The sequence below is a fragment of the Acinonyx jubatus genome, chromosome X (assembly GCF_027475565.1).
Source record: "Acinonyx jubatus isolate Ajub_Pintada_27869175 chromosome X, VMU_Ajub_asm_v1.0, whole genome shotgun sequence".
NCBI lineage: Eukaryota > Metazoa > Chordata > Mammalia > Carnivora > Felidae > Acinonyx > Acinonyx jubatus.
Window position 1 is genome coordinate 56,696,422 of NC_069389.1, and position 21,266 is coordinate 56,717,687.

Here is a 21,266-nt window from a genome sequence, read left to right on the forward strand (position 1 = left end):
ATGTGTCCCTTTGAAACAGCATACCTGTATCCCTTGGATAAATGCCTAGTAGTGCAATTGCTGAGTTGTAGGGTAGTTCTATTTTTAGTTTTTTGAGGAACCTCCATACTCCATACTGGTGCAGAGTGACTGCACCAGCTTGCATTCCCAGAGGGTGGTTTCTAGTACTGACCCAAGGTGAGAGGTTTGTGGGGATTGTGACCAAAATGAAATAGTGTAGGGATAAATGTTAGAGGTGAATAACTATGGGCCACAATAGAATTCAAGATGTGGTGTTTGGGTAGGGGTGGCTGAAGTGGCATGGGGAAGGTAATTGAGTCTAGGGACCAAGAAAGAAGCTGTTGGTCGTGTCATCTCCAGGGACAATGAGATCCCCTAGTATGAGCACCAGGAATTAGGGTACAGAGGGAGATCACGGGTCAGGGGCCAATGTCTTTACTTAAGGAAGGGAGAGTGAAGGATATGTAAGCATTGTCTAGGGGCGCCTGGGTGGCTGAGTCAGTTGAGTGTCCAACTTCAGCTCAGGTCATAATCTTATGGTTGGTTCGTGAGTTCAAGCCCCGCATCGGGCTCGCTGCTGTCAAGTACGGAGCTTGCTTCAGATCCTCTGTTCCCCGCCACCCTCTCAAAAATAAACATAAAAAAAAAGAATTGCCTAGCAGACTCGAATGGAGCGGAAGGCCAATCTAGATAGAGGGAAAAGATTGGGAAAAGGTGTGGCTGGAAATGTGGAACTGCCTGATGTTTTCAGGCAACTGAAGCCGGTATGAACGTGAGTACATGGAGATGGCAACAGATGAGGCTGGATTTGCAGGCCAAGCTGACATATGATGGACAGCCCTTGAGGCATTTTAGGCAGAATGTCGACTTAATCCCAATTTATGTTTTAGATCGTCTAAGGTGAAGCATGCAGGGGCTCCTGGGTGGCTCAATCAGTTCAGCGTCTGATTTCGGCTCAGGTCATGATCTCACAGTTCTTGAGTTCGAGCCCTACATCGTGCTCGGGATTCTCTTTCTGCCTCTCTCTCTACCCCTCCCCACTTGTTCTCTCTTTCTCTCTCTCAAAATAAATACATAAACTTAAAACAAATTAAGGTAAAGCAGGGAAAATTAGAATCAGGTAGGGGGGGAGTTAGAGACCAGTTAGAGGGCTGTTGGAACTGTCTAGGGCAGTAGGGGAGTGGCACTGGCAACGGAGATAGAAGGTAAATTCCAGAGCTATTTTGATATCACACATGTGTTCTTGCAGCCCTACATCCTTCCACCTATTTTCAGTGTGTCATATGAAGCCTGGTAGGTTTATCCTTTCCGTTTGGGCTTTTATGGCCCAGCTCTCCACCCCAGAAGCAGCTGTCAGGACCTTTGAGAATGAGGTGTTTTTTTAAATGTTTATTTATTTTTGAGAGAGGGGGAGAGAGTGTGAGCAGGGTAGGGGCAGAGAGAGAGGGAGACATAGGATCCACGAGGCAATGTGGGGCTGGAATTCATGAACCACAAGATCATGACCTGAGCTGAAGTCAGACCCTCAACCGACTGAGCCACCTAGATGCCCTGAGAATGGGATTTTTCGTTAATGTCTCCACCTTGCCCATCATATAGGGCAAGGGATACAATTATCAAAGGATTTTGGTCTTAGCTACTTTATTTTTCTTTACTTGCTTTTGCTTCCCTCTACCAAATCCTTCAAGTAATCTGAGGCAAGAATCTGATATCTTGAACATTAAGGGATTAGGCTGTTTTACTCTTTTTAATTGTTCTATTGCCTTAATGTACACATGTGACAAACTGAAGGGCTATATATGAAATTTATGAAATGCTATATATGAAAACTGAACTTAATATGTCTGACAGTCCCCAGTCAGCACTCCCTCTTTTTCCAGGGTTACTCTGCCATTTGCAATGGGCAGAATTCTATCATGGTCTCCAATCCTGGCCCCCTGGTGAATGCACACTGCCTCCTAGTTATTCAGTTGAAAACTAATCTAGGTGCTGCTGTTAAGGGATTGTGCAGATGTAATTAAGATCCCAAATCAGCTAACTTCAAGAAATAGATATTATCCTAAGTAAGCTGACCTAATCAGGCAAGCTGTTAAAAAGAATTGGGTTGGGGCAGGAGGTACCTGGGTGGCTCAGTCGGTTAAGTGTCTGACTGCAGCTCAGGTCATGGTCTCACAGTTCGTGGGCTCGAGTCCTGTGTCCCGTGTTGGGCTGTGTGCTGACTGCTCAGAGCCTGGAACTTGCTTTTAATTGACAGCTCAGAGCCTGGAACCTGCTTTTAATTTAAAAAATATTAAATCTTTTTTAATAGTTAAAAAACAAAGGATTGGGCTGGGGCACCCGGCTGGCTCAATTGGTAGCTCATGTGACTCTTGATCTTGGGGTTGTGAGTTTGAGCCACACAATGGGTATAGAGATTAATTAAAAATAAAATCTTAGGGGCGCTGGGGTGGTTTAGTCAGTTAAGCATCCAATTCTTGGTTTTTGCTCAGGTCATGATCTGGCGGTTCATGAGTTCGAGCCCTGTGTTGGGCTCTGCTCATGCAGAGCCTGCTTGGGATTCTCTCTCTCTCTCTCTCTACCCTTCTCTCACTCACGCGTGCATATGAGCATGCTTTCTCTCTGTCTCAAAATAAATATATAAAAAAATCTTAAAAAAAGGATTCCTCAGAAAATATATCATTTAGTTTGTTTGTTTTGGTGCTTTAGAAAAATAGACTTATTTTGTATGCCATCTTCTGTAAGCTGCTTTTCACTTACATGTTTTCCATTTTGGGACGATAGCATATATTATCTATCTATTCCCTGTCAGTGAATATTTCGGATTGGGGTTCTTTACAGTTGTTTCTTTCTGTTCAACACAGTTCAGCTCTAAACATCTTACTTATGCATATTTTGGGTATAATTTATCCACCACTTATCCACCCTTATAGTATCACACAGAGTAGTTTCACTGCTCTAAAAGGCCTCTGTGCTCCACTTATTCATCCCTCCCTTCCCCCAATCCTTGGGAACCACTGATTTTTTTATTGACTCTATGGTTTTGCCGTTTTCAGAATGTGACTCAGTTGGAATCCTGCAGTACATAGCCTTTCCATACTGGTCCCTCTCACTTGGTAATATGCATTTCAGTTTCCTTCATGTCTTTTTCATATCCGCTGCCATGTAAGGAGCCTTCTGAAAACTGAGTGGTGAGTGGAAGTGCTCCAGGTCACTGGTTCCCGATGACACTCGTGAACCCCAGGGATGAAGAGTTCCTACAGTTTTCCTTGGAGACAAACAGGTTACCATGCAAGGAATGAGAATGGAATTGGTATTGGGCTTTTTACTTTTTTATTTTTTAGTGGGCAACATGGCATTCTTGAAGGAGATATATCTTCAGAGTTCTAAGAGAAAATGATGTTTTATCCAGAATCCCATCCTCGGTTAAACTATTTCTTAAAAAATTTCTTTTTTACGTTTATTTATTTTTGAGACAGAGAGAGACAGAGTATGAACAGGGGAGGGTCAGAGAGAGAGGGAAACACAGAATCTGAAACAAGCTCCAGGCTCTGAGCTGTCAGCACAGAGCCCGATGTGGGGCTCAAACTCACAAACCGCGAGATCATGACCTGAGCCAAAGTCAGACGCCCAACTGACTGAGCCACCCAGGCGCCCCTTGGTTAAACTATTTCTTGAAAGCAATCAGAAAATAAAGGCATTAATCAGAAATGCAAAAAAAAAAAAAAAGGGGGGGGAGGATTGGGCTCTTTGGTCACACAAAGACAAATATGGTGTAATTCCCATGGTGTGAGGTATCTAAAGCAGTCAAATTTCTAGAAACAGAAAGTAGAATGGTGGTCACCAGGGGCTGAGGAAGTGGGGAAAGCAACATAGGGTTTCAGTATTGCAAGGTGAAAAAATTCTAGAGACCCATTGCACAACAATGTGAATATGTTTACCACTACTGAGCTGTACACTTGAAGTAGTTAAGATGGAGGCACCTGGGTGGCTCAGTTGGTTGAGCGTCTGACTTCGGCTCAGGTCGTGATCTTGTGGTTCATGAGTTTCAGCCCCGCATCGGGCTCTGTGCTGACAGCTCAGAGCCTGGATCCTCCTTTGGATTCTGTGTCTCCCTCCCTCTCTACCCCTCCCCCATTCACACTCTGTCTCTCTCAAAAATGAATAAACATTTAAAAACTTTTAAAAAAAGAGAGCAAGATGGTTGCCGGTTTCCTTAAATACTATTTGGAGTTCTATAATCATTTCCTGTGATACTCTGACCTTCTAAATTCTCAGATTATGCACCAGGTAAAAAGAGAACAGTGTTTCTTAGACAGACTGAGAGACAGAGACAGACATTTTCTAAATTCTTTCTGTAACCTTCTTATTATTTGTAAAAATGCACAATAGTTTCCAAATAAGCCTGACAATAGCTTGGGCCTTCATCATATTTTCTGATGAAACATTAGACAAAAACCAATTTGATCCATTTATTATGGTGAAGGGACACATTTTTTGTTTCCTTTCCTTTTTTTTTTTGGCCTTGATCTCAGGTTTTTAGAAGCACATATTTAACAGTCAGGTACGGGTTTTTACATATGCCATTTAAGTTACCATTCAATAGAATCCAAAAATATATTCCAAATGTACTTAGACCAAACTGGAGGGTGAAATTTTATCTCTCTTTTTTTCTCTTCCATTTTTAACTAGACTGTTTCAGTACCGTGTAAAGTTAACCTTTTGCATTATGTTGTGCTAGCTACATCAAATGACTCTTTATATACGAAAGCAGAAAATATCACAATGCCCCTTTCTGTTTACACACTTAATGAATTTCTTGGCAAATACTTTCATTTGTATCAACACACTCTCACAACCTAACAATTTCTTTTTTTTAATTAATTTCATTTTTTAAAATTTATATCCAAATTAGCATATAGTGCAACAATGATTTCAGGAATAGATTCCTTAATACCCCTTACCCATTTAGCTCATCTCCCCTCCCACAACCCTTCCAGTAACCCTCTGTTTGTTCTCCATATTTAAAAGTCTCGTATGGGGGCGCCTGGGTGGCTCAGTCGGTTAAGCGGCCGACTTTGGCTCAGGTCATGATCTCGCAGTCCGTGAGTTTGAGCCCCGAGTCGGGCTCTGTGCTGACAGCTCAGAGCCTGGAGCCTATTTCAGATTCTGTGTCTCCCTCTCTCTGACCCTCCCCCGTTCATGCTCTCTCTCTGTCTCAAAAATAAATAAACGTTAAAAAAAAATTTTTTAAAAAAAGTCTCTTATGTTTTGTCCCCCTCCCTGTTTTTATATGATTTTTGTTTCCCTTCCCTTATGTTCATCTGTTTTTTCTCTTAAAGTCCTTATGTTCAACTGTTTTGTCTCTTAAAGTCCTCATATGAGTGAAGTCATATGATTTTTGTCTTCCTCTAATTTTGTTTAGCATAATACCTTCTGGTTCCATCCACATAGTTGCAAATGGCAAGATTTCATTCTTTTTGATTGCTGAGTATTACTCCATTGTATATGTATATATATATATATACATACCACATATATATACCACATATATATATGTATATATGTATATATATATATATATATGTATGTATATATATATATATATATACCACATCTTCTTTATCCATTCATCCATGGATGGACATTTGGGCTCTTTCTATATTTTGGCTATTGTTGATAGTGCTGCTATAAACATGGGGGTGCGTATGTCCCTTCAAAACAGTACACCTGTACCCTTGGATACATACCTAGTAGTGCAATTGCTGGGTCATAGGGTAGTTCTATTTTTGATTTTTTGAGGAACTTCCATACTGTTTTCAAGAGTGGCTGCACCAGCTTGCATTCCCACCAATAATGCAAAAGAGATCCTCTTTTCCCACATCCTTGCCAACATCTGTTGTTGCCTGAGTTGTTAATGTTAGCCATTCTGACAGGTGTAAGGTGGTATCTCATTGTGGTTTTGATTTGTATTTCCCTGATGATGAGTGATGTTGAGCATTTTTTCATGTGTCGACAACCTAACAATTTCAGCTAGCATTATAACAGCATCTTTCTTAACAGCATTTTATATTTTACATATACAAAGGCACGTAAAAAATTGGTTTCCTCCCACAACTATATGGTCAACCAATCTTCGACAAAGCAGGAAAGAATATCCAATGGAGATCATCTCTTCAACAAATGGTACTGGGAAAACTGGACGGCGACATGCAGAAGAATGAACTTGAACCACTTTCTTACACGATGCACAAAAATAAATTCAAAATGGATGAAAGACCTAAAGGTGAGACAGGAAACCAAAATCCTAGAGGAGAAAACAGGCAGCAACTTCTTTGACCTCGGCTAGAGCAGTTTCTTATTAGACACGTCACCAAAGGCAAGGGAAGCAAAAGCAAACTTGAACTATTGGGACCTCATCAAGATAAAAAGCTTCTGCACAACAAAGAAAACAATCAGCAAAACTAAAAGGCAACGGACCAAATGAGAGAAGATATTTGCAAATGACATATCAGATAAAGGGCTTTAGTAACCAAAATCTATAAAGAACTTATCAAACTCAACACCCTCAAAAGACACAATCCAGTTAAGAAATGGGCGGAAGAGGGCCCCTGGGTGGCTCAGTCAGTTGAGCGTCTGACTTCGGTTTAGGTCATGATCTTGTGGTTCGTGAGTTCGAGCCCCGCATCGGGCTCTGTGCTGACAGCTCAGAGCCTGGAATCTGCTTCAGATTCTGTGTCTTCCTCTCTCTCTGCCCCACCCCTGCTTGTGCTCTGTCTCTCTCTGTCTTTCAAAAATGAATAAACATTAAAAAAAAAAAAAGAAACAAGCAGAAGGCATGAACAGTTTTCCAAAGAAGACACCCAGATAGCTAACAGACACATGAAGAGATGCTCAACATCGCGCATCATCAGGGAAATACAAATCAAATCTACAAGGAGATATCACTGCACACCTGTCTGAATGGCTAAAATTAACAACACAAGGAATAACAGGTGTTAGCGAGGATGCAGAGAAAGGGGAACCCTCTTACACTGTTAGTGGAAATGCAAACTGGTGCAGCCACTCTGGACAACAGTATGGAGGTTCCTCAAAAAACTAAAAATAGAACTACCCTATGATCCAGCAAATGCACTATTAGTTATTTACCCAAAATACAAAAATACAGATTTGAAAGGGTACATCCACTCCAATGTTTATAGCAGTATTATCAACAATAGCCAAATTATGGAGAGAGCCCAAATGTCCATCGACTGATGAATGTATAAAGAAGATATGGTATATAGGGGTGCCTGGGTGGCTCAGTCGGTTGAGTGTCTGACTCTTGATTTTGGCTCAGGTCATGATCCTAGGGTCATGGGATTGAGCCCCACATCAAGCTGTGCTCTGAGCATGGAGCCAGCTTGACATTCTCTCTCTTTCCCCCCCTCTGCCCCTCTCCCCCACTCATGCGCACACACTGTCTCTCTCTAAAATTAAAAAAAAAAGATGTGGTATATATACACAATAGAATATTACTCATCCATCAAAAAGAATGAAATCTTGTCATTTGCAGTGATGTGGATGGAGCTAGAGTGTACTATGCTAAGCAAAATATGTCAATCGAGGAAAGACAAATACCATATGATTTCACTCATATGTGGAATTTAAGAAAAAACATGAACATATGGGAAGGGGTAGAAAGAGAAGATAGGGAAACACACCACAAGAGACTCTTAATGATAGAGAACAAAGTGAGGATTAATGGAGGGAGGGGGTGGGAAATGGGCTAGATGGGTCATGGCTATTAAGGAGGGCACTTGTGATGTGCACTGGGTGATGTATGTAAGTGATGAATCACTGAATTCTACTCCTGAAACCAATATTGCACTGTATGTTAACTTACTAAAATTTAAAAAAATGGCTTCCTGAATAGAACAGTATTAACATTTGCCCTCCAAAACAACACAAAATAAAAAATTTTGAAACTTTTAGATAAAAAATAAAACATTCAGGTGAAAATCAGAAGAATAATTGTAATCTGATACTAAATAGCTAGATTTTGTGTACATGGTTATCACATGAGGAAAACCTGAGGAACAGGCTATGTACACATGATAAAATGGGGTTCAGGACAAGTCCCAAAAGTTTATGTATTATGATTTCACAAATAATGCATGTATTTGCCTCTAGAAACATGGAGAAGTTATTTCAATAGTCATTATTAATATACAGTGGCTCTCTGACCATACCTGCCATCTATTATAGATGCACACGGACCTTTACCTCATTCTAGATGCATTTTAAGTTGTTTAAGGACCTGAATAAGTTCTTTTCCAAAGAAGGCATACAGATGGCTAACAGACAAATGAAAAGATGCTCAACATCACTCATCATCAGGGAAATACAAATCAAAACCACAATGAGATATCAGCTTATACCTGTCAGAATAGCTAACATTAACAATTCCAGCAACAACAGATGTTGGTGAGGATGCAGAGAAAGAGGATCTCTTTTCCATTGTTGGTGGGAATGTAAATTGGCGCAGCCATTCTGGAAAACAGCGTGGAGGTTCCTCAAAAGTTAAAATTGAAACACCGTATGATCCAGTAATTCCACTACTCGGTATTTACTCAAAGAAAACAAAAACACTAATTTGAAAAGATGTATGCACCCCTATGTAACTTATTGCAACATTATTTACAATAGCCAAGATATGGAAGCAACCCACAGGTCCATTTTTTTAGGTCCATTTTTTTAAATTAAAAAAATTAATTCCAGTATGGTTAATATACTGTTAACATACAGTGTTATGTTAATTTCAGGTGTACAGTATAATGATTCATCAATTTCACACATTAGCTAGTGCTCATCAAAACTGCCCTTCTTAATCCCCATCACCTATTTCACCCATTTCCCCCATTTCCCCTCTGGTAACCATCAGTTTGTTCTCTATACCAAGTGTCCATTGATAGATGAATGCATGAAGACGATATGATATAATATATATATATAATATATATATATATATTATATATAAATGTTACTCAGCCATAAAAAAGGAGGTCTTGCCATTTGCTACAACATGGATGGATCTAGAGGGTATTATGCTAAATGAAGTAAGTCAGAGAAAAATACTACATGATTTCACTTATATGTGGAATTTAAAAAGAAAAAACAAACAAACCATGGGATGCCTGGGTGGATCAGTCAGTTAAACATCTGACTCTTGATTTTGGCTCAGGTCATGACCTCACAGTTGTGAGATTAAGCCCTATGTTGGGCTCTACTCTGGGCATGGAACCTGCTTAAGATTCTCTCTCCCTCTCCTTCTGCCCCTCCCCTACTTGTGCGTGCACTCTCTCTTTCTCTCTCTCTAAAATAATAAGTAAATAAATAAATAAATAACAAAAACAAAATAAATAAACAAACAAAAAAAGCAGAAACAGGGACGCCTGGGTGGCTCAGTTGGTTAAGCGTCCGACTTCAGCTCAGGTCGTGATCTCGCGGTCTGTGAGTTCAAGCCCCACATCGGGCTCTGTGCTGACAGCCCGGAGCCTGGAGCCTGTTTCAGATTCTGTGTCTCCGTCTCTCTCTGACCTCCCCCACCCCACCCCCTCCCCGTTCATGCTCTGTCTCTCTCTGTCTCAAAAATAAATAAACGTTAAAAAAAAAAAAAAAAAAGCAGAAACAGACCCATAAATACAGAGAACAAACTGGTGGTTGCCAGAAGGGAGAGGGGATGGGAGGAGGAGTAAAAAGGGTGAAGGGGAGTGGGAGATACAGGTTTCCAGCTAGGGACTGAATAAATCATAAGGATGAAAAGTACAGCACAGGGTATATAGTCAGTGGTATTGTAATAGCATTGTATGGTGACAAGTGGTAGCTACACCTGTGGTGAGCATAGCATCATGTATAGTGTTGAATCCCTGTGTTGTACATCTGAAATTAATGTAACATTGTCAACTACACTTCAAAAAATTGTTTAAAAATAAATAGTTTTGCAAAAGAGTAGTTTAAATGTCTTACATTAATTTTATAGCAACTTCACAGCTTCGTAATAATTCTTTTTTTTATTTTTTAAATATTTTTGAGAGAGAGAGAGAAACAGACAGCATGAGTGGGGAAGGGGCAGAGAGAAAGGGTGACACAGAATTTGAAGCAGGCTCCAGGCTCTGAGCTGTCAGCATAGAGCCCCATGAGGGGCTCGAACTCACAAACCGTGAGATCATGACCTGAGCCGAAGTCAGATGCTTAACTGACTGAGCCATCCAGGTGCCCCATAATAATTCTTATTCCAAGCAGTTTGTAGTGAAACCTTAAATTATATTATTACAATATTCCATATTCCATCTTACTACATGAAAATATATCAGAAAGTGAAAGAGAAGCCTCCATAACAAGGTACAATCAATGCTCTACCAAAGTTAATTAATTGCCTTTTCCCCTTTAAGTCAAAATACATAGTACCATGGCTTTGTGCCTTTCCTTGGTAATATCTCGATTCCGGCCTTAGAACACAAATGGAGAAAAAAGTGGGGATACAGATATGTTTGAATGACAAAGTCATGAGTTTGACTTAAGACTTTTACCCTTGTGTTCAAATGAGGATAGAGAAAATGAAGTGACAAAGAAAGAAACATCTTGAATTGTATCTTTCGTCTTAGAAACATTTCCCTTTAAGGCTGTGTAACTGGAAACATTTTCTGCACAAGGTAATCTCAAAACACTCTATTATATCATTGCACAACGAATAAACAGTCTGCATTTCAAAATAACTAATAAATATTAGGAATAACCACCCCATGACTACTGAATCAGAGGTAGAATGATTAATAATTCCAAATTAATCAAGACTTAGCTAAATTAAAAAGAAACTAACAAAAAACTTTTACTTTTTTAAATGTTTAAATTTATTTTTGAGAGAGAGAGAGACAAGCAGGGCAAGCAGAGGAGGTGCAGAGAGAGAGGGAGACACAGAATCCAAAGCAGGCTCCAGACTCTACACTGTCAGAATGCAACCTGACACAGGGCCCGAACCCACGAACTGTGAGATCATGACTTGAGCCAAAGTCGGACGCTTAACCTGTTGAGCCACCCAGGCACCCCAGAAAAAACTTTTGAAAAATGGCATGTATATGGTAGGCAATAAGACTTCCACATATCTGATATGGTCTTAACATTTTTTTTACATAATGCTTCACATTTTTCACACTTTTTGAACTAGAGTATTTGGTGGGGGCAGGGGTCAAATCTAGCACATATTCCTAGTGACTACATTAATGAAACCTATGAATCCAATTGCAAAACAATGTTTTCTTTGTATCTAAATCCATTAAAAACTTGATAAAAAGTTTAATGTTGTAAGAGAATCCAATCTATTTATGAAATTTAGTTGTGCAATCAAGTTCTACCCAAGAAAATGTTGACTAAGCTGAAGAAATTAGGAGAAAATGTTTGCCAAAGGAAAGTAACACAAAAATTGCTATGATAGGAATCAAACATCATGTAATATTTCTTTAATAGCAGTTCTAGGGGTGCCTGTGTGGCTCAGTTGGTTAAGCATGTGACTTTGGCTCAGGCCATGATCCCGGTTCTTGGGTTCAAGCCCCGCGTTGGGCTCCATGCTGACAGGTCAGAGCCTGGAGCCTGCTTCGGATTCTGTGTCTCCCTCTCTCTCTGTCCCTCCCCCGCTTACAAACTCTCTCTCAAAAATAAATAAACATAAAAAATTAAAAAAAACACAACAGTTCTAGTTCCGTGGATCTGTATATGTTATGCCCATTTGTATCAGAGTTTAATGACTGAAAAGGCAACAATTTCTAAATTGGTGGCATACATTTCTTAAAGATGTTTAGAAACTTTTAAAAAAATGTTTATTTATTTTTTGGGAATGCAAGCTGGTGCAGCCACTCTGGAAAACAGTATGGAGGTTCCTCAAAAAACTAAAAATAGAATTACCCTACGACCCAGCAATTGCACTACTAGGCATTTATCCAAGGGATACAGGTGTGCTGTTTCAAAGGGACATATGCACCCCCATCTTTATAGCAGTACTATCAACAATAGCCAAAGTATGGAAAGAGCCCAAATGTCCATCGATGGGTGAATGGATAAGGAAGATGTGGTATATATATACAATGGAGTATTACTTGGCAATCAAAAAGAATGAAATCTTGCCATTTGCAACTACGTGGATGGAACTGGAGGGTATTACGCTAAGTGAAATTAATCAGAGAAAGACAAAAATCATATGACTTCACTCATATGAGGACTTTAAGAGACAAAACAGATGAACATAAGGGAAGGGAAACAAAAATAATATAGAAACAGGGAGGGGGACAAAACAGAAGAGACTCATAAATATGGAGAACAAACTGAGGGTTACTGGAGGGGTTGTGGGAGGGGGGATGGGCTAAATGGGTAAGGGGCATTAAGGAATCTACTCCTGAAATCATTGTTTCACTATATGCTAACTAATTGGGATGTAAATTTAAAAAAAATTAAAAAATAAAACAAGTTAAAAAATAAATGTTTATTTATTTTTGAGAGAGAGAGAGAGAAGAGACATAATGAGTGGGGAGGGGCAGAGAGAGGCGGAGACACAGAATCTGAAGCAGGCTCCAGGCTCTGAATTGTCAGCACAGAGCTGGACGCGGGGCTCTAACTCATAAAATGTGAGATCATGACCTGAGCCAAAGTCGGACACTTAACTGACTGAGCCTCCCAGGCGCCCCGCATTTCTTTAAGAGTTTTTAATTTAAGGTTATTTAAAAATATAAACCACTAGATGAAAATAAAGGCAACAGAAAAATTCAACTTTTCATAACTAAAAAATTAGCACAATCTTTTAAAAAAATTTTTTAATGTTTATTTATTTTTGAGACAGAGAGAGACAGAGCATGAGTGGGGGAGGGGTGGAGAGAGAGGGAGACACAGAATCTGAAGCAGGCTCCAGGTTCCAAGCTGTCAGCACAGTGCCCAATGTGGGGCTTGAACTCAGGAACCGTGAGATCATGACCTGAGCTGAAGTCGGACGCTCAACCGACTGAGCCACCCAGGCGCCCCCCAAATTAGCACAATCTTAAAACTAATTGAGAGTAGGGGCACCTGGGTGGCTCAGTCGGTTGAGTGTCTGGCTTTGGCTCAGGTCATGATCTCATGGTTCCTGAGTTAGAGCCACACGTCAGGCTCTGTGCTGACACATGGAGCCTGTTTTGGATTCTGTCTCCCCCTCTCTCTGTTCCTCCCCTATTTGAGCTCTGTCTCTCTCAAAAATAAATAAATGTTAAAAAAATTTTTAATTTAAAAAAATAATTGAGAAGAGAGTGTTGTCAATTCATAATTCTAAATCTTTCTAAAGTATGAGACTAAAAATCACTTTCAGGGGTGCCTGGGTGGCTCAGTCGGTTGGGTCAGGTCATGATCTCACGGTTTGTGAGTTTGAGCCCCCATTGGGCTCCAGGCTGATGGCTCAGAGCCTGGAGCCAGTTTCAGATTCTGTGTCTCTCTCTCTCTCTCTGCTCTCCCTCCCTTGCTCATGTGCTCTCTCTCTCTCTCTCAGAAATAAATAAACATTAAAAATATCATTTTCAGTGTATATGTAAATTCTACATGTTATCACATGGATACGTTTCTTTAACACTATCTTTTGAAAATAAGCCGTTAAAGGAGACAACGATTTTTATTCTAGAAGTTTTATTCAACTCTACTTTGGGTTGAATACACATGCAGTGTGCTGTCAATGCATAGAAATCACAGCAGATAGCAGCAAAGGATGGTGGGGGGTGGTGGATTAAGGAGAATCTGATAATTCACATTGTGATTTTTTTTTCCTCATGGTGGAAGAGAATTCACTCTTTTTTCATTTTAGAGAGAGATAGCAAGTGCATGTGAGTGGGGGAGAGGAGGAGTGGGGGGAGAGGGACAGAGAGCGGGGGACAGAGGGAGAGAGTCTTAAGCAGTCTCCACACCCAGCACGGAGCCTGATGCAGGACTCCATCCAAGATCTTCGGATCATGACCTGAGCCTAAATCAAGAGTCAGATGCTCAACGGAGTGAGCCACTCAGGCGCCCTCATACTTCACACTTTTAAAACTTCAAGACTTTTCTTTTTCTTTTTTTTTAATTTTTTTTTAATGTTTATTTATTTCTGAGACAGAGAGAGACATAGCACGAGTTGGGGAGGGGCAGAGAGAGGGGGAGACACAGAATCAGAAGCAGGCTCCAGGCTCTGAGCTGTCAACACAGAGCCGGATGCAAACTCACAAGCTGTGAGATCATGACCTGAGCCGAAGTCGCCCAACCGACTGAGCCACCCAGGCGTCCCCAAGACTTTTCTTTTTAAAGAACCCAAAATAAACACATGATAACTTGCTGACACTTCCCCGCCCCTAAACAAATTGATTACTCTTTGCACTGAAAACTGTAACAGTTGTAGCAGCAAAAGTTTTTAATAGCAATGAAAGTTTGCAAACTATATTTCAATCTTTTTCTTGAACTCAATAAGTGCAAGATGTAGGGTTCTGCTAATGTTCATTAATGTTGTTCCTGTCCATAATCCTTCATTTTGTTGGCAAAGGCGGTTTTTGAATTAAGTCTATTTTGGTATACAGAAACATAACAAAATGAGGCAGGTATTGCAAAGAACGCACCTGCATGAATCACAACACCCAACTGGTCAGTTTGAAAAGGGTAAATGGCAGATTCAGGCAACGGAGGCCCTGAATAACGAAAAGCTCTATTTTCAGAGTCCCTGGTTGAATATTTATTTAGATCAGGAATTGTCCATCCACATCTGGTTGTTCACAAAAGCGAAACTGACTGTTTGCTCAATTCTAGTGTGATATGTTTCACCATGGGAGTGAAAACTTGAGCTTAAAAGATAACAGTCATCAGAACTATCCAGAACAAGAAAAGCACCATCTGGCACATTTACTAGATTCCCTTCTGCCTCCCAGCATGTGACCAGTTCCCAGGACCATCTTTAGTTCACAAGTTTTTTCAGCACCTCTGTCATTCTTGTCACAACCATAAGACCACTACTTTCCATTGACTCATAAACTCTTGCAACCCCAGGAGCAGAGTCAGGACCAACATTGAAATGATAGCACATACTGTTAGACACAAGGACATCTGTGCCAGTGAGTCCACTAAAGTTGCTTTGGATTTGATTATTCCACATTGGAGGTAGTAATGGTGAGCGTGGAGGGACATCGTCATGACTTACTCTTGGGCTCTGCAATGTGATGCCTATAGTGTCAGCAAGCCATTCACAGACTGATCCACAAAGATCTCTGGGGCAATGACTGTAGGCCCTGGTCGACCTGACTTCCATTTTCAGAGAAAGAGTTCCCTCCCACTTGAGAAGGAACTGCAGAAACTTCCATGGGAGAAGAACTGATCAGACAATAGCTGGATGATCCTTCCAAAGAACACATCCCTTCACCTACAGGCACAGAACACCGAATGCAGTACTGGGGTGTAGGTCCAGTAAGTACAGACACGTGTTCATTGAGGTGACGATGCAAATCTCCCTTCTGAGATTCTGAACTCTTTGGTGAATTCTTTTGTTCTTGGCACGCAGTTCCTTAGGTTGTGAAAATCTTTTCAAAGATCATTCCATGCTGGATGAACCAAAGCTTTGACTCTTGCCTCCTGCATTTTGAAACACCTCTCTTCAGAGTTTGTGGGTCAAGAGGGCACCGGTGAGACTGTAGTGATGGTTGCCATCAAGAGAAGCAGACTTTATTGGTCTTTGAATCTTTTTTTTTTTTTAATGTTTATTTTGAGAGAGAGTGTGTCTGAGTGAGAAAGGGAGAAGGATAGAGGAGAAGGATAGAGACAGAGGATCCAAAGCGGGCTCTGTGCTGACAGCAGAGAGCCGGGTGTAGGGCTTGAACCCACGAGCGGTGAGATCATGACCTGAGCCACCCTGGCGCCCCTGAGCGCGCGCACACCTTTAAAGAGTATCAGTGCTGAGGAGAGGAAAAGGTATCCTCAATTGGCAGAGCTCCTAGAGTGTGTGCTCCCCTAGCCTTCCTGCTTTTGTTCTGCAGAAAGGAGCCTTTTAAATGTACCCATTAAGGTTTCACTCTTTGATCTATTTTTTTCCCCAACTTTTTCATCTCGACCGTTGATAATCACAGCTGTTTACATCTCCATCTTAGCGGCTACCAAATAAGGCATCGTGTTTTCCAAACTCCCTGGCTACTGATGGTTCTTGTACTACCGTGAAGTCCGTTTTCTCGTGGACTTTTATTCAGGTTCAAATATTTCTGGAAGGGTTTAAGACGGATTTTCTTCGTGGTGGCTAGTTTGCGGACCCCGAGGGATCAATCTCTCTCTCTGGAATGTTATCCCCGAACATCTGGAGAGCCCGCGGTCGACATCCGTGTGTTTCTGCAGCTTCGTTGAACCTCTGGAGCCATTTTTCCGGCGGCAGCGGCGCGGCGGGAGGCGGCGGCCCCGGACAGAGCGTGACTCCCGCTCCCTCGCCCGGAGCTGGCGCGAGCGCGGAGAAACGGGTGCTCTTTGGAGCCGCTACATTTGTGGTCGTTTGCTACACGGTAACAAAAACCTAATGCGCCACTCGCGATGTTAGTGGGAAAACAAAGTTTTGCATTGGGGTGGAAGAAGCTGCTGGTTTATTTCAGATGATTCTGAATTTAGAATTGCGGCACATAAAAGGGAGAAAAAAATCCACAGAAATCTGTGTGAAAGAGAATACACAAAAGCACCCTCTTCACTGCCCACGTCCGGCCTTCTTGGTCACCCTCCTCCAGCCTGAAGTGTCTATTCCCTCCCCCAGATATTTATAGACCTGAATGTAATTTATCACCTAAATAATACTCTTCTGTTTTATGCTCTAGTGGCTTTTTAGTGTCTACCTAACTGGGCTTCAAGTTCCTTGGGGGCAAGATCTGGTCTTGTTGATTTTTTGTGTTCCCCGCGGTGCCTGGCACAGAGACTCTAGTAAATTTACTGGACTGGCCAAAGACGGCATGTTTATCTATTGAGTAAATCCTTCAAACTAAACCTTCCAGGTGCTATGCCTGGAAGGTACCTGGAGGGGGTTCTTGAGAGTTCAGCTGGGTTTTTTCCCTATGGAACCACTGTGAGCCCCACCATCCAGCTTTCCACAGCAAGGAAATGTATCATAACATTCTCTGACTCTTCTCTCAGGGTAAGGAAACTCAGATCACAAGTATGGATAGGCCAAATAACCTACCTGACAGGGAACAGGACCTGGCATTGAACGACAAAAAGAATTTTACTTAATCAGCTAGCACCCACTGATCAGTAAGGCCTAAACATCTGCCAGTGGCATCTGAGAAGTCTGTTCTAAAAGTTGAAAAGCTGAGTTTATTTACCACAGGTGGGGCACTCGTAATGAGAGGGGGAGAAAAGGCTTTCCAGGTTAAATCAATTTGAGAGAAGAAAGTGGTACCCAATTTTCAGCAAGAGTTTGTGGAGTGAACTTTGTCTTTTTCATTGCATGTGACTCTTAATTATTGGATGTGATGGAAGAAATTCTCATATGAATTTTCTCTGTGCTCATATGCATAATTAACAGTTTGTGAGCTGTCTTGAAGAAACTGAAGCAGAACTGGAGGGCTTAGTTTTTTTTTTTAATTTTAATGTAGTCAAATGACTAGGTAGTAGAAAGGTTTAAAAGAAATTTACTGACCTGTTTTCTTAGATCAAGGGTAACTTTGAAATAAAAGGCTCTGAGAGAGCCACCTTGTTGCCTCCATGAGCTTATAATAATTTCTTGCTGATATGGCAAGGTACCTTAAATCCTCTGTGCAAGGAGATACAGATTAATACCTATGTTACAAAATATCTGAACAATGGACTTGAAACTACGGGGGGATCATAAGAGGTGATTTGTCCAAGAAAGTGGAGGCAGTTCAGACTCAATGTAGATGTGTGGTTTTAGGTAGATGGCAAGTGAATTCATCTGTCATTGTCGAGCTGCCTTGAGCTAAATGGAATCATCAATTGTTAGGATTTGCAAAGCTGTATGATGGAAATGAAGTCACAAGTCCGAAGGGAGTGAAGGATTTTGACGAATATGAATCATCTTTAACATTTTTATGGTTGCCTTTGGAATGCCAAGGCATTTGAAGCATTTGCCTCAATACCGTGGGCAGAACTACGCTGAACACCAAAACGATTTTGAAATTTCCGGCTATATGGCTAACATCTGAGATGTTTGGGTTCATTTGGCCCTGTGAAAGTTATCAGTGTTTTTCATCGAAGTGCTTAAATCAGTGGCTGGAGTCAGAATTAAGACTTGTTCAAATCATAACCTTCTCCGCCATCGTTTCAAACAACAGTTCAGTCTGTGAAATATAAACATTTAAATTCACTTGCTCAGGTTGATCCATCAACCTTGTAACTATCGATTTTTACACGAATAAAGTTGACGAGATTTTTTTAGACGCCTCTGGCATTTACCTTAAAATCTACTCTCTTGGGTAGGTAATAGACTGTATAACTCCGGCAAAAATATTTTCGTTTTATAGACGGGTTTCTTTTTAAGCCTCCGCTTCGCTATTGAAAAACTTGGCCGCTCCTGCCCCAGACGGTGCCCTAACCACGAGTAAGGTTGACAGGGTTGCTCGCATGCGCTCTCGCCACAATCGTGTTTGTCGCAATGGGCCCGGGCGGAAGGTTACACAAGAGCTAGCGACATTGATTATAGTCATTTTGTCGGTTGCGCTGGTTACCGCGCTACCTCCGCGCTGGTACTTGATTGTAACAGAAAGTAGTTCCGGCCCGTGTTGTTTCAGCCGAGGAGCCGTCGCCGCCATTTCAAGACCGTGAGAGGTAGATGGCCAACCAGAGTTCTAAGGTTCGAAGCCTGTAACTGCTGCCGCCGCTTACGCCTGCCAAAATACTGGTGTGTCTGCTGCCCTCTTACTTACTACCTCCAGAAACATTCTTGCCAGTAGTGGCGGCAGTAGGTCAACTACCCCTTCTCGTTCTCCTTCAAGAAGCTCCAGATGGCGTCTTCCGTGGGCAACGTGGCCGACAGCACAGGTACCGGTGTCCGTTCTACCTTGGCAGAAGTCCCTTTGGGGTCTCGCGCCGTTGTCTACCTCTCGTCACTCCCTTCCTTTCCCCTAGCCATCCCCATCACATCGGCGGCATTGCTGAGCTTTTCGTCGTCTACCGGCATCTGTTCGGGTTTTCCGCTGTTCGCTCCTCAAACATTTCCTCTTTCTTGTTCGCTTTTTGCTTCCATTTTTTGCTTTTTTAATCCCATCAATTTTCTAGCTTCCTACTCTCTCGGGACGCTTCTACCACACGTGCGCGCTTAGAATGTCTCGGAATGGACAGCGTTGGAATCCCTGCCCTTTCCCTCTCCTTCGCAGCCCGTTTCCCCCCCAGTTCGGCCTACCGCCCCCCCTCCAGAACCGCCCCCCACCCCAGCCCTTTCCCCCTAGCCGGATTTGGTTCTTTTCTGTCAGTCTAGGGCGGGGGTGCCATTGCGATGTAGTCATAGCCTCACTTTGCATCACCCGAGGACGAGCAAAAGCTCCTTGGGTGTGCTGTAAGTAACCTCGGAAGAGGGGATACTGAGCGGCGCCCCGCTGGGCAGCGCCTTTTTGGTGTTCCTTCGGTCGAGCGGCCCGGCCTCGATTGGAAATTTCCAGGGGTTCCTTTGGCCACCGCCCGATTCCACCCGCTGCCCCCAGCCTGGATCTCCCACCCCGTCTTCCCTCCCCTCCCGCGGGGAACCACACCCTTTCCTTTGCGAGGTTGCCAGCCCTGCGGGCCACTTCCTATCCTTGGGGATAAACCGGCCCGGCGCTGGTGCTTTGGCGTTGACTACCCTGCCCGCCGAATTCCTGCTTTGTGTTACTTTCTCCCTGTATTCTTCCGCCGCCTCCTCTGGGTCTTCCATCCCCATTCTTTAGCTTGGTATCTCTTTATTCATAGGGTATGTTATTTTTTTTTAAGTTTTCATCCCTGCTTGAAGAGTTTGTAAAGCAACTGGAGTGTAGCTGCATAAGTGCAAGGCGGTTGCCCTTTTAGACCATTCAGTCGAGAGCATTCGGTACTAAAAATAAGAGAACCAAATTATAGGAGTGTCCTTCAGCTGCCTTTCCTTATTGAGGCTATTTGGGGCGGAAGGGGGGGAACTGGGCAGTGGTTCTAAGGTTTCCCACGAAGTTATTTTGTTTTTTTCTCAGTTGAGATATGTCAAGGGTTTTATTATTTTTGGACATTCTGCAGCAAGTAGTAGGCGAATCTTCAGTTGTACCTTATTCACGAGATTGTAGGTAGTGGGGTTAATAATTAGTGGGTGTTCCCCTTCCAGGGATTCTGAAAGATTTAAGATTCTGTAGTAGCTTGGCCTTTTCTGTGTGTGTTATTTTATTTGAGGAAGTTGTCATTTCAAGTGTTAATATTAGCAGATAAGGGGCTTTGAAAAGTTGATAAAGTGATGTGTTAAGGAGCTAGGAAGGTCTAAAGTGTAATTGATTCTCTAGCTTCTGTTTGGGGTAGAACCTCACCCAGGTTTAGATGCAAGTCGCTGCTGTGGTGTAGTGGTCAGCTTTACATTCTGTCAGGAAATTTACTTTGCTTTCCTGAGTATACAGATAACTTGCCAGCTCTGATGGTTGGGGAGCTAGGCTAAAGTTTGAGCTTGTCCCTATGACCTTGGTAGAATTTAAGTAATTTGTACATCATTTCCCATTCCAACCTCCTAATGAAAGTGCTATGGTCAACTTCCTAGTAATGTGTCATTGTTTAAGTGTTTACAATCGAGACTTAGGCAGTTTCTTGTTTTTCTCCCCTCTCTGGGCTTTAGCTGCACCCTTAGTCTTTATGTATCTGATTTAAGTCAGATGCAGCAAAATGCTTTTCATTTGTTATTCATTCTGTCACATTTTATCCAGTGGTTATATACTTTAGCATTTCCCCATTCTTTTAAAAAACTGTTGCAGTTGTAGGCGACTGCTTGGTTTATGTAGGGTTGTTTGCAATGTCTTGATCCTTTAGTCGGTGTCAGAGCTCTTTGGAAAATGCTAGTCTTAAACCAGTGTGGGTGGGATTTAGCTAATTTGGTTTCCATTGTGAATTTGGGGTAATAGAGGAGCGATATAATCGTGGGTCTTTATTTAAAATGTCTGATGACCCTTTTAAATATTTGGGCTCTTGAGAGACTAATTCATCTTGTTTATCAGCTGTTTTAAAAATAGCACCTTTCAGGGTTTTTCCCCCTCTTCTGGTTTCTAGTGTATCCCTTAATTGAATCAAGCAGTTAAGTTGTG

General features: G+C 41.9%; 1 protein-coding gene and 1 pseudogene across 3 annotated transcripts in view; one reads left to right on the forward strand and one right to left on the reverse strand.

Annotated features, from left to right (window-relative positions):
• Positions 1-14,514: 14,514 nt before the first annotated feature.
• On the reverse strand, positions 14,515-18,794 carry LOC106982363 (suppressor of cytokine signaling 6-like; annotated as a pseudogene).
• OGT (O-linked N-acetylglucosamine (GlcNAc) transferase) overlaps positions 18,758-21,266 on the forward strand; it is a 36,068-nt gene continuing 33,559 nt past the window's right edge. For 2 of the 3 annotated variants that reach the window (XR_008290135.1, XM_053202469.1), the window contains exon 1: positions 18,758-19,023. Coding sequence is in view for 2 of the 3 variants with exons in the window: in XM_053202469.1 (XP_053058444.1) it covers positions 18,987-19,023 (37 nt within the window). In the remaining variant the exon portion in view is untranslated. The remainder of the gene's footprint in view (positions 19,024-21,266) is intronic. The other variant, XM_053202468.1, reaches the window with a different exon arrangement.